The following is a 12,571-nucleotide window of genomic DNA, read 5'->3' as shown; positions in this document are numbered from 1 at the left end:
ATTGTCAGTCTGATCATTTAATTCAGTTTTATTTTATTTTTATTTTATTTGTAATTATCCAGTTGCCTTCATGAGTACACTGTTCCCACAAGTTGGTATTCAGAAAGTGCAGACAAGGTATACAGAAAACAGTGCTGTCTCACTAATACCTTCTACAAAAACAGTTCATTGTTTTTAAAAGTTAAAGTTCTGTGGTATAGGTTTAACTTGCCAGACACGTGAGCCTTCTTGATGGTGGACTGCCCACACATTAGCCCTACTCAGACCTTTTATATCAGTCTGGTATAACCAGTATGTAAACCATTTCACAAAGGCAATGAGTTGCTACCATAGTGAAAGCATACCAGAAAATCAGGGTTACAAGCCCGAGCCCCTTTAGCCAGACCCTATCTGCTATCAAGATGCTGTTTCAAGTCTGACTCTAAACCATACACACTGATATATATGGAAATAGAATATCACTGTACTGTAATGTATTTGTGTGGGCTTCATTCTTTAGTAGTATAGTATGCATACCCTGAGGCATTGGTCCAGCAAAGGTGAAAAATACAAGTGTTGATTTTAGCATGTTAACGTTCTTGAAATATGTGTGGCTAGTCCTTTAGCATTTCTAAGATGTTAATCACATATACTAGTGCAGACAAGGGTGGTGTTTTACATTAACCACCAAAAAGAAAAGTACTCTAATAATAACATTTTTCTGGGAGTAGACAGGTAAACACCAGTCTTAAGAGCATTTTAAACCGATTCAATCTCAAAGGAAGTGCAGGCATAATCTGTTTTTACTGAACTTACTGTTTAGTGTGTTTCACAGACAGGACATAGACAAACATTTAGGCCAAGAATGTTTAGGCCCATAATTAGAAAATCCTCAGCTATATGCCTTTCTATTACTTCCACCGTAAGGAAAAACAGACTGCGCCAGCAGTGTACCAGTGATAGTGCAAAACATAGACACTATTTTATCTATTAACTGGAGGGCCCTCAATGCCTGTAAACCCATCAGACTTGACCTGTGATTTCATATAAGCAGGTCACTGTGGAAATGCAAATCAAACACTTTTAAATTATTAGTAGACAAAAACACCATGCTCTAGTGTATACTGGTTAAATACAATCCAACGTTTTTTTTCTTTACAATGTGCTAAACATTTAAACTGTCAACATATGCAGTCAAAAATGTTTTACAGTTTTTTGACCGGTGTCTTTTTTTTTAGTTCTACCCTTAAAGTCTACATGGCAGCATTTTCTGCACAATGAGAACCGATTGACAGTTTGAAAGTGGGACTGCAAAAACTCATCGAAATGTACATAGGTGCTGACTTTGCAAGTAGGAATATGGAAAACAAGAATGCTCTACTAGTTTTGAAAGAAAATGTGCTCTTCTGTTCCTAGTGGACACTGTCATAGAACTTTGTCTATTTTTTATTCTATTTAGATTTAAAATCTGTAAATAATCTACATAAACAACTAAAAATAGTCAAATCCAAATCAAACTGTTTAAGAACATTTGTGTAACTAATACCGGTGTGCCAGCAAAAGGGGCATGATCACAGTTCTCCTGCCATGAGCGGTTCAGGCTGAGAAGGAAATCTTGGAAGAAGGGGTGTGTTCTGTTGAAGACTGAGAACCCGATGATGCTCACTCGTTGATCAGCTACATCATCAAGTTGCAGCATAGAGAACTCCTAAGGAAGACAGCAAACAAGAGTTATTATTATAAGTATTGTACATAGCAGGCTAACATTTCCAGATGTCAAGAACATGCCATATGGTTTACTTCCTAATTCCCAAATTCAAAGGCCCTGCCTCTAGTAGACACCGAGGCCTTTGCTAAATAGTGAGACCTTCTCCAAATTTTAATTTTGGCATTGCAGACCTGAGAGTAATTAAGGGTGTGTGAGTAAGGGTATACAAGCAAGTATTTATGGCTGTCAAAGTTCATCGCATTCCCATATGTTGCCTGTTGTGTTCAGCCTGGCACTTACAAAAGATCTCAATATACAGCAAATACTCAGTGTCATTACTCACTCACATGCTTATGTGAATGCGTTTCTACGAAGGCAAAACAGGAAATAATCAGAGATAATTGGTGGTAATGTGATGACTACAGAAAAACTTATTTTCCATTTGGAGACATACAGTTCATCAGGACTGTCACCAAAACACTTTACATGATATCGCATGGTGAAATCTGCTGATTGCCCACAGCAGCTTTATATAAAATCACATGTCGTATCACACACTTACATTTTTTACTGTTTGTTTTATATATATATATATATTATATTTTAGCTGTTTTTCAGCTTTTTGATTATAACCTCTTGGCAAATTGAACTCATTGCTACAGCTACAGGAGGTTTTGAGTAAGAAACTCCTGCTCAGTCCTCTTCATTGCACTCTTTGACATGAACACTCTTTCCCTTAAGTGGAATCTCATGTAGCTGCATAAACAAGGACAATGAGATTGCACCTTAAAGTGCACCATTTGGGTGAAAACATTGAATACACTAATCATTTTGTTGTAGTTTGTTGAATAAAATATAAATATTGATGTATTGTGCCATGCATTCTATGGGTGAAACTCTACTGAGATTTAAAATTACCAACATATTGTCAGCTATATATATATATATATATATATATATATATATATATATATATATATATATATATATATATATATATATATATATATATATATATATATATATATATATATATATATATATATATATATATATAATAAGGTTTAATAGTGGTGTCCTTTTATCTGGACTCTATTATTCTCACAACAATCTGCCATAACTTTAAAACCTCTTGTTTAATATTGTGTAGGTCTTGCATATCTCTAATCCATCAAGGCATTGACTACACACTCCCTCTGAAGGGGAGCTGTGGTATCCTTCACCAAGATTACATTAAAGTTACTGTAAGTTGAAGATGGGACCTCTACTCGATCAAACTAAAATTGCGGAATTTAGAGGCCACATGAACTCATTTCACACTCTTTTTCATATTCCTTAAACCATTTCTGAACAATTTTTCCATTGTGAAAACAACCACTACTGGCCATCAGGTGGTGTACTTGGTTTGCCACAATGTTTAGGTAGGTGCAACATGTTAAATCAACATCCATATGAATTCCAAAATGCAAAGTTTCCCAGCAGAACATTGCCCAGGAAATACACTGGCATTGACAGGCTTTCCTGGTGCAATCTCCTTCTTAGTTAGCTACAAGAAAACGTGATTCGTCCGACCAGTTTCCATTTCTTTAAAGTCCTTTTCTGAAGTTCATGTACCCTTTGTAGTTGAAGGGTAGCTCAGTGGTTAAGATGTTGGACATCTGATCAGAAGGTCATGAATTCAAATCCCATCACCATTAAACTGCCACTGCTGAGTCCTCGTGCAAGGCTCATAACCAGCAACTGCTCAGTTGTATGAATGAGATAATTGTAAGTCGCTTTGGAAAAGGGCATCTGCCAGATGATGTAAATGTAACTGTAGTTGTTTTTTTTGTTGTACAGGGGTCAGCATGGACTCTGACTGGTCTGCAGCTACACAGCCCCATACAAAGCATGCTTTTGTGTTCTAGCAACCTTTCTATCATAGTCAGCCAGTGTTCTGTCCTAGTCAGTCATAGGCTACGTATACACTAATCTGGATACATTTGAAAACGGGGTTTTCGTCTGAAAATGCTCTGTGCCCACACTTCAATTGTTCAATTGTTTGACCTATGTCATTTCCGCCTGGCGTTTATTTACTTTTCGGCTTTTTGAAACGTCATGGCAATGAATTGCAATGGCATTTTATAAGGATGTGTCATCCTTTTTAAAAGCCACACTTTTGCACAGTCCACACTGCGACAAGAAAACTGCGTTTTCAAATTTATACGCTTTGTAGAGCGTAAAAAAACGTCGTCTCAGTGTTGATGGAAGGCCAAAACAGAGAAAAAAAAAGTGTTTCAAAATGAAAAATTATAATAGTGTGGACATAGCCATAGTCAATTTCTTTTTCAGAAGTTGCTCAGATTATGCCCATTTTTCCTGCTTTCAGCAGATCAAATTTAAGAACTGTCTGTTCATTTTGCTGCCTCATATATCCCACTCCTTGACAGCTACCACTGTAATGAGATAATCTATGTTAAATTTTAGATATAATGATATTGCTAATTCAAGTCATATACTGAATACTGAATTCCAGGAACACATCATACAGAGAGATCCAGATTAGTAAAAGAGAGCACGGGGCTGCTTGGGGACTGCAGCGGGAGTCTAGGGTCTTCAGAGACACACCAACAAATGCCTTGTCTTAGATGCAGTAGGCACTGAGCAAGCCTTGAGAAGCTGTGATCAAAGGAATACTCTCGCCCTATGATTACCAAAACAAAGTCAGGAGAGGTGTGAAACTCAGACTCAGCCAGCACACATAGTAGAGGATGAAAGCAGGCAGAAGAGAGATGGATAAGGCAGCAGTGGAGAAGAGTAATGTACTGCAGTGACTTCAGGAGACAGTGTTTTTTAGTGCAGACCTGCAGGAGAGATGTAGAGAGACAGAGGGAGCGAGTCAGGAAGATAAAAAATGAACAGATCCTCCTTGGCTTTTTGTTTGAAGGTGTCACAATCGCTCCGTATCACTCCAGGACAGCCATCACTGTTTTAGGATTCTGCAATTCGCCTTGCTGATGAGTAGCAGTTTATAATCAGAGATATTTGACAAGTCACTTCAGTGCACCACACGGATCCAATCTAAATGCATTCTAGATAAATGTGAGACAAACTTGAAAAAATGAACAATATTAGAATAGTTTGTAGGCTTGCTCAGAGCTGGAAACAGTTGTGCAATAAAGCTATAGAAACTTAAGGGTACAAACACAGCAACTGGTTTTCAATTTTTTTTTCTGCCGCAAAGATGCAACACAGAAATAACAAGTTTCATGGCCGGACATGACAGGTCCTTGGGGACAGGAACTGGCCCTGATCTCTGACAGCTTGACTGAAGACAAGGAGAGAGAGAGGAGGGGCAGGACAGGTGAGGTACTGACAGTTTGGCAATGAGCCTCCTGACACAGCCTGTCACCTAGAGATCAGTCAGAGCATACTAGGAGCTGGGCCAGAATGCTACCATGATGCAGGCACACATCACCTCCCACTGCACACACATGCACACACACGCACACACACACGCACACTTCGCTTCTACTTTTGTGGGGTATCAAAAATGCAATTTCTTTTCTCATAGACAAAGCCAAATGTCTGCCCAAGGTCAAAACAAAAGAATCACATGGTCTTACCATTATGAAGACACACACAGGATTCACACGTCAAGTGCGCGCACACACACACACACACACACATACATATATATATATATATATATATATATATATATATATATATATATATATATATATATATATATACAGTATATATATTAATATTTATACACACACCATATTCAAATGTTATACACACAAACTCTATGATAATATGCTATGAGATTACAAATGACAAATAAAACTAAATTAATTCAGGATCATCATACAACTACCTCCATCTCAAATAAGAATTATTCACAGAAAAAATAAATCTGTTATCCAATATTCTAAAAATAATAATAATTAAAAGCAAAGTATAAAATATAATTAAAAAGTAATAATGTTAAATATCACCAAGATAAGCTCTGTCCTTGTTTAATTCAGTTTTATTTTATTTATAGTACTTTTTACAATTAAAATTGACATAGCAGCTTTATAGTAATAAATAGTTGGGGCATATAATTTATATTCATAAATGAGTTTAGAAGAGTTTATCCCTAAAAGGCAAGCCAGAGGCAATGATGGTAAAAAAAAAAAAAGACCTCCCTGAGATAATGTTAGAAAGAAAGCTTGAGAAGAACCAGACCCAAAAGCAAGCGCATCCATCTGTGTGACATTCTTTTGTTGTTTCAGGGTTCAAAACAGGGGGGTGGTTTGGATAATCACTTGATTTATGCTTAAAGTTAAATGTATCCTTGAAGCTCTGTAGATTAATCTTTATACAAGGCAGAGGTGAGAAGTAACGAAGTACAAATACTTTGTTACTGTACTCAAGTTGTTTTTTCTGGTAAGAGTACTTTACTTCATTTTACTTTACTTCACAACTTTTTACTTTTACTCATTACATTTTTACACAAATATCTCTACTTCTTACATTTTCAAAACAGTCTTGTTACTTTAATTTTAATCTATTTGGTGAAATATCAATTCAATTTCAGACCATCAACTTATTTACTGTCATTATGTTCAATCTACCACTGGTCTCAAATTAGCACTAAAATCAGCCATAATGCACACAATTATCCCTCTGGGGTCGACAAACACACCAATGCATTTTGTGGCATTTTCTCCACATGACACCAAAACAAACATAAATGACTGTCTTTTTTAATTGTATATATAAGAACAATGCATAATTTTTATATGTAAGGTCTGCTTTTATTTGTACAAAACTCATAATAACAAGAAAACATTGTGCTTTTATAAAGTAAAGAAAACAGACAGAGGGCGCTTTCTGCCGTCTCAGTCTCTTCTTTTCACAGACACACAAATAAAACACCCTGAATCTCAGTCAAAATTTGCCTCAAAAAACAAAAAAATGAAAGTTATAAGAGGTGCAGCTCCTCCGGTATCAACTCATTAACTGGGTGGAAACATAGCAAAGGTTCCTTTTGGTGTCCTGTTAATTTACATAATTTAAAACACCATAATTACTTTAAAACGTTTACAAGAAAATTTTGTTTTTATGCTTTATGTTGAGTTTGGTTTCACGAATAATAAACATACATTTGCATAAAGCATCAATATTTGTCCATGCCCATGTTGATTAGAGTTTTAAAAACTTTGAAAGTATTAATTGAAGGTACCTTTAGAACAGCGTGATTAAATATTTCAATAGATTTACAGCCCTTATATTAATATGACGTGGCATCTAGTTACCGGCGTGACACTAAAACAGGTAGTGGCTATTTTTTTACTTAAGTACATGTCAGAGCCCAAACTTCTTTACTTTAACTTGAGTAAATAATTTTTAGTCAGTACTTCAACTTTTACCTGAATATTTTTAAACATAAGTATCTGTACTTCTACCTAAGTGAAGGATGTGTGTACTTTTGCCACCTCTAATACAAGGAAATCTATATTAAGCATTTATATGCATGAAAGCTCAGTACTAAATTCCAAGTGAAAATCCTGCAGTGCAGACAAATACCAAAACAGAAACAGGCATCAAATGACTAGACAAGTGACTATACTTGGAAATTGGTGAAACTTCGCTCTGATTGAAAATTAATTTACTTCTGTACATAAGACTAGGAATTAAACAGAAAAATGGGCTCATATGTCAAGCTAGAACTTTGTGGAATATCATCTCTGTTGGTGAGGAGGGCAAACACATTGGCCTAATGTTGCACAGAATTATTGAGCGTACACTGGCTCAAAAGTTTTACGACACCTAACCATTACACTCAAATGTGCTTTTTGAACATCCCATTAAGATTAATTTGCAAAGGCTTTCCTTTAGATTTAATGAGGTCATGGTCAGGGCTGTTTGTAGGCCATTTAAGTTTTTCCACTCCAACCTTGGCAAATCATGAGTTCAATAATCTCGCATGTGAACAGGGACACTGTTATACCGGTCTGTGCCCCTTAGTTCTAGTGAAGGAAGATTTTAATACTACAGCATACAACAGCATTCCAGTCTATTCTGTTCTTATAACTTTACAGATGATATTCTGGGCAATTTCACTCCTCAAACATCAAAATGATTTCTGCTGGCTTGACATAAAGAGGTCACAAATACGTAGAAAAAAAGGGGGCATTAAGCCAAGAACTCTGTGGCTCACATCTTTAATATCCTACCCGAGTTCGAAAAAAAGCTAGAATAGTTTATTTTGGGTCAGCAGCAAAAAAAGTGCCTGCTTTTGTTGTGGCACTGTGAATCACCATGGAGAGCTTAATGAAATATTTATTTAAATCTTACTGAATTAACAGTTTGAATTTGCTGAAAGTTTTTCAATGAAGGATACACCAAAAACTGAAATCCTAATGACATATCTTAGACATATCCACGAAACATATATAACTACTGTAAATGACAGGCATGGAGTTAGTTTTGAAGTTAAACCGGATATTTTATGCTATCCTACGATGTAGGATATAAAGCAAGAATTTGCTTTATTTCTCTGCTGAACAGGTACAATATTTTAGGGTCTGTTGTCTGGTATTGATCCCTTTTACCACTATTGGGCTTTAGCTTTAATATGTTGCCTTTTTAGGTTGATGTTACTTCTGCTACATTAACAACATGCACTGTTTATGAGGAATGTTACAGTAAAAACTGAACTGCACTGAAATTGAAGAAACATCCTGAAATTTCTGCACAATCATCAACCTATTTCCTAATAACCCCCTATTTATTAACCAAGCTTTATATTTGCCTACTGTTGTTAATTACTATTTCTAATAATATTTACCTTCCTGTTGCTGTGGACTAAAATTAAATTAAACTCTTCATTAACTAGAAATAGACAGCTAGGTGACATTAGATAGCATATTTTTTACAACGTCTTTTACCAATCCTCTGAATATTGAACTGAAATGTGTGATATGAAATAATATACAGTACATACACCATATCCCAGCTACTCATCATCAGTGCTAATGTTAATGTTAGCAAAACCTTGAGGAAAAGCAATTGGTTTTTGAACCAATTACTAATAGTGCAAGTGTTTCTGTGGTAAACAATCAGCTATATTAGCTGGCCAAAGTACAGTTCATCCAAAGTACAGCCAGTTAAGTTAATCATAGTTGTGCCAAATGACTAACATCCCACACTGTGAAATTCTTTAACACTTGGAAAAACCGTCCTCTATGTGAGAATTCACAGTTGGAATTTGCCATGTTTCTCTCAGAATCCAGGAGTGAAGCTAGACATAATACACTTAATGGTTTTAGAGAAACAGGCTTAAAATTTAGTTTTAACAAAACATAAACTGACATTAACTGACCAGCTCTGACTCAACACTGTTTGTGAACGTTAAAGGTAAACCCCCCCAAAATAGACAGTTTTACAATATTTTTACTGGTATTGTTGAGTATCTGTACTTAATCAGAGTGTTTTCACTTTGGGAATCTTTTACCTAATTACATACAAAAAAACTAAGACCATAAAAGACCATAATTATAAGTAATTTCTCACAAAAGTCTTCACAGATTAAGAATCACTGAGCACCTGTAACAATAGAAACTCTCTTATTATTAAGGTATGATGTGCAATTAAATGGAACATTTAACTGAATAAATAATTAAAATATAGTTCTAATATATAAGTACTTTTACTTTTAATACTTATGTTCATTTAAAAGCAAGTACTTTTATGCTTTTACAGGAATGCTGTAGTTCATCCAACCATTAGATAATATACTAATGTGTCACTAAAACACCACTTAATGTGAACACAAACTAACATTAGATAAAACCTTGACTTTTATCTCTGTGTGAACGCTTTTATTCAGAATAAATTGAGCCATTGTGGTGTTCCGGGATTCTCCCACATGATGTGAATGCAACATTTATTTCTGAGCATTGATCGTGGCACCTGCTTGCCTTCAGCAAGTATGTTTTTTTTCCTGATTTGTTTTGCTTTGCCCTGGTCCTTTTCTGTTTGCACTCTACGCATGACTGCATCGACTTCTGGCACCTGTGCACTCTCTGTGTGATGTTTTACGCATCTGTGTGGCTCGACTGTACACCCTTCACAGCACCGATGTAGCATTGACAAAATCCAGCAGAGGTGAGCAAACCAAGAGTATTCTTGCTGCATTTTAAACTGACCTTGAAAATGACAACTAAATTATCAATATTACCGGTTTCTATTCATTCTCCTACTACTTCTACTAGCTAGATCACTGCATTTTACCTTACTTCTCAGATGTTATATGCTAATACCCAAGCTAATGCTATGCAAATACTTTCACTTTTCATCCACTAAAAAAAAAAAAACGAAAAAAAAAAGAAAACTTCTGTGATAGTAAGAAACCTACTGTAATGTTAGGAGATAATTTCATTCCCAGATGCAACAGATGCACTTCCATCAGGTTTTGAATATTTCACTACAAGTCTTGTATACTGACTTGCAAATCACAACCATCACATCTCTGCTGTTACAAAACGATCTTCTGTGAGTCGTTTTTGCAAGAACACTTTTGTACCTGAGAAATTTCTTGTATGTATTTTTTATTCAGCAGAAGCAATGAATTTGACTGAATATTATATCTCAATGTTTTAATACAACTATACAGTAAAACTAAGGTTCCCTGGTGGTCTAGTGGTTAGAATGCGGCGCTCTCACCGCTGAGGCCTGGGTTCGATCCCCGGTCAGGGAACCGACCCCAGCCATTTGGGTTGTACAAGCTAGTGCACTCTTAGTGCCGGTCCCAAGCCCGGATAAAATGGGGAGGGTTGCGTTAGGAAGGGCATCCACAGCATAAAAACATGTGCCAAAGCAAACATGCGGATGATCCGCTGTGCCGACCCCTAATAGGAGAAGCCGAAAGATACAGTAAAACCTAAAAAAAATTGGGTGAAAAAAAACAGCAAAACCTACTCCGAGATCCAATACTGAAATATACATGTTATTACAGAGTGATTTATAGCAGACAAATGAACTAATTTATGCTTATATTAATTAGCATGAAAATCACATTTAGTGCAAAAGAGCCATTGATAATTGCATCGGCACAAAACGAGGAACCGAGGGAGTACTGTATATGTGAATGTTCAGAAAGAGAGAATGACAGAAGAGGGCAGGGAAGGTAATATCATACACCCATATCATTGCCTTTAGCTATTAAACTGAATCCCAACTTTACTGCAATGTCGTTTTGAAGACAGTGCACATATATATTTTACAGTGTCTTCACAGTCAGGATATTTGAATTTATCTAACAAAGTGTAAAATAAAGTTTCATTGCTTTATTATTACAGCTGTAGGTGACACTAATGCTTATTAATGTAGCTGGTAATTAGAAGAAAGAGCCTTTATAGATCACTATGATCGGTAATATTTGATACTAATTGGCTGGAAGGTGTCATTTCACTTTTCATCCACTATATAAAAACAATTGTAACTGTAGTAACATTGTATGGTCTTGCATACAGAGTGAGACAGAGTGAGACAAATTTTGCAAACGGTTTCTAATTATTGTTCAGAGCTAAATGGATGATTTGTGCATGTGTCACAGCTTCATTATTAGACTTCATCTGGGTGTATGATTTAGAGCTGGGATTCAGTTAACTAACACATTTAACTGTTTTTGACAAATGTAACTTTTGCAAGTGACAATGGTATAATCATCGGCATTCAGCTAACCACCTTGAAGGACATTTACAAGAGTGAGGGGCATTTTCAAAGATACTGCACTGAACAGCCAATCAAATAATGTCAACAAATACACTACTGCACTGTCTCTTTGTGTCTATATTGCCTGCTTCATCCACTATGCATCTTTGCACCATCCATAACTTATCATTGCACTACTGCATATTTTGTGCATACTGTATCATACAAACATTCTTGTATATCATGTTAATTAAACATGTTATCTTCTAAACATGTTTTATCCTCTAAACAATATTGCACAGTTAAACTGTATATTACTATATTACTATACTACATTAATCAGTGTGGTGCGCGAAAGAGTGCCGATTCGTGAGTGGAGGGTGGAGCTGGAAGAAACGAGTGGATGATACTAATCAGTGTGCTCTGTTTCAGTCAGGTGACGCAAATAAAAAGAAAAAGACAACAGCCTTGAGGGGAGAGAGGTACACTAAGCAGAGGGGAGCGAAAGTGTGAGTGCAGGCAATTCCGAGGAAGGTGTACCGATCAGCGAGTGTACTAGGGTGCAGTTGGAGAGAAAGGTGTGCCGACCTGCTAGGGAGCTCAGGAAGAAAAGGTGGTCCGATTTGTAAGTTGGCTCAGGCAGACGCTGAGGAAAGGTTCCCAGAACCTAGAGTGTGTGGGTGAACCCTGGCATGATCCGAGGGAAGAAGAGCGCCGGGGCGAAAGCAAAAGTGCATAAAGAAAGCTCTGCTTGGTGAAGTATACCTGAGACACCACAGCCCTTTCTGACAAAGCATCTTCTAGAAAATAATAGAAAATTCTTTCTTTACATATCTCACTGATGTTTGGAACCTGGGGTCAGGATGCAGGGTCAGCCACGAAAAGCACAGAAAGTTAAGGGACTTGTTCAAGAGGCCAAAGAGTGTTTTTGTCAAACAGGCCCAATGCTATTAATTTTCAATGGCAGCTTGTGATTTCAATCCTTAATCCCAAACTCAACATAGGTATTAAATATGGTAACATCATATTTCCCCGAAGGAAATACAGGTTAAATACAGAAGTGTCCATTCTTGACAAATTTAGTATGACATTTCTGTTTGGGATACAGCCAACATCAGAAGATGAAGCTATTTTCCATGCTATTAAAAAAAAAAAAAAAAAACTTCCCTGTCCTGTACTAATTGCAGCTCCTTT

At 36.4% G+C, this 12,571-nt stretch overlaps 1 protein-coding gene across 5 annotated transcripts in view; it reads right to left on the bottom strand.

The window, feature by feature from the left end:
* grik4 (glutamate receptor, ionotropic, kainate 4) overlaps nucleotides 1-12,571 on the bottom strand; it is a 439,025-nt gene that overhangs the window by 91,887 nt on the left and 334,567 nt on the right. For all 5 annotated transcript variants that reach the window (XM_046863059.1, XM_046863058.1, XM_046863061.1 and 2 more), the window contains one exon: nucleotides 1,526-1,687. In XM_046863059.1, coding sequence (XP_046719015.1) covers nucleotides 1,526-1,687 — 162 coding nt within the window. The remainder of the gene's footprint in view (nucleotides 1-1,525; nucleotides 1,688-12,571) is intronic.

This window comes from Silurus meridionalis, chromosome 12 (assembly GCF_014805685.1).
Source record: "Silurus meridionalis isolate SWU-2019-XX chromosome 12, ASM1480568v1, whole genome shotgun sequence".
Classification (NCBI taxonomy): domain Eukaryota; kingdom Metazoa; phylum Chordata; class Actinopteri; order Siluriformes; family Siluridae; genus Silurus; species Silurus meridionalis.
The sequence above is the reverse complement of the archived record's forward strand: the minus strand, read 5'-3'. Positions and strand labels throughout refer to the sequence as shown.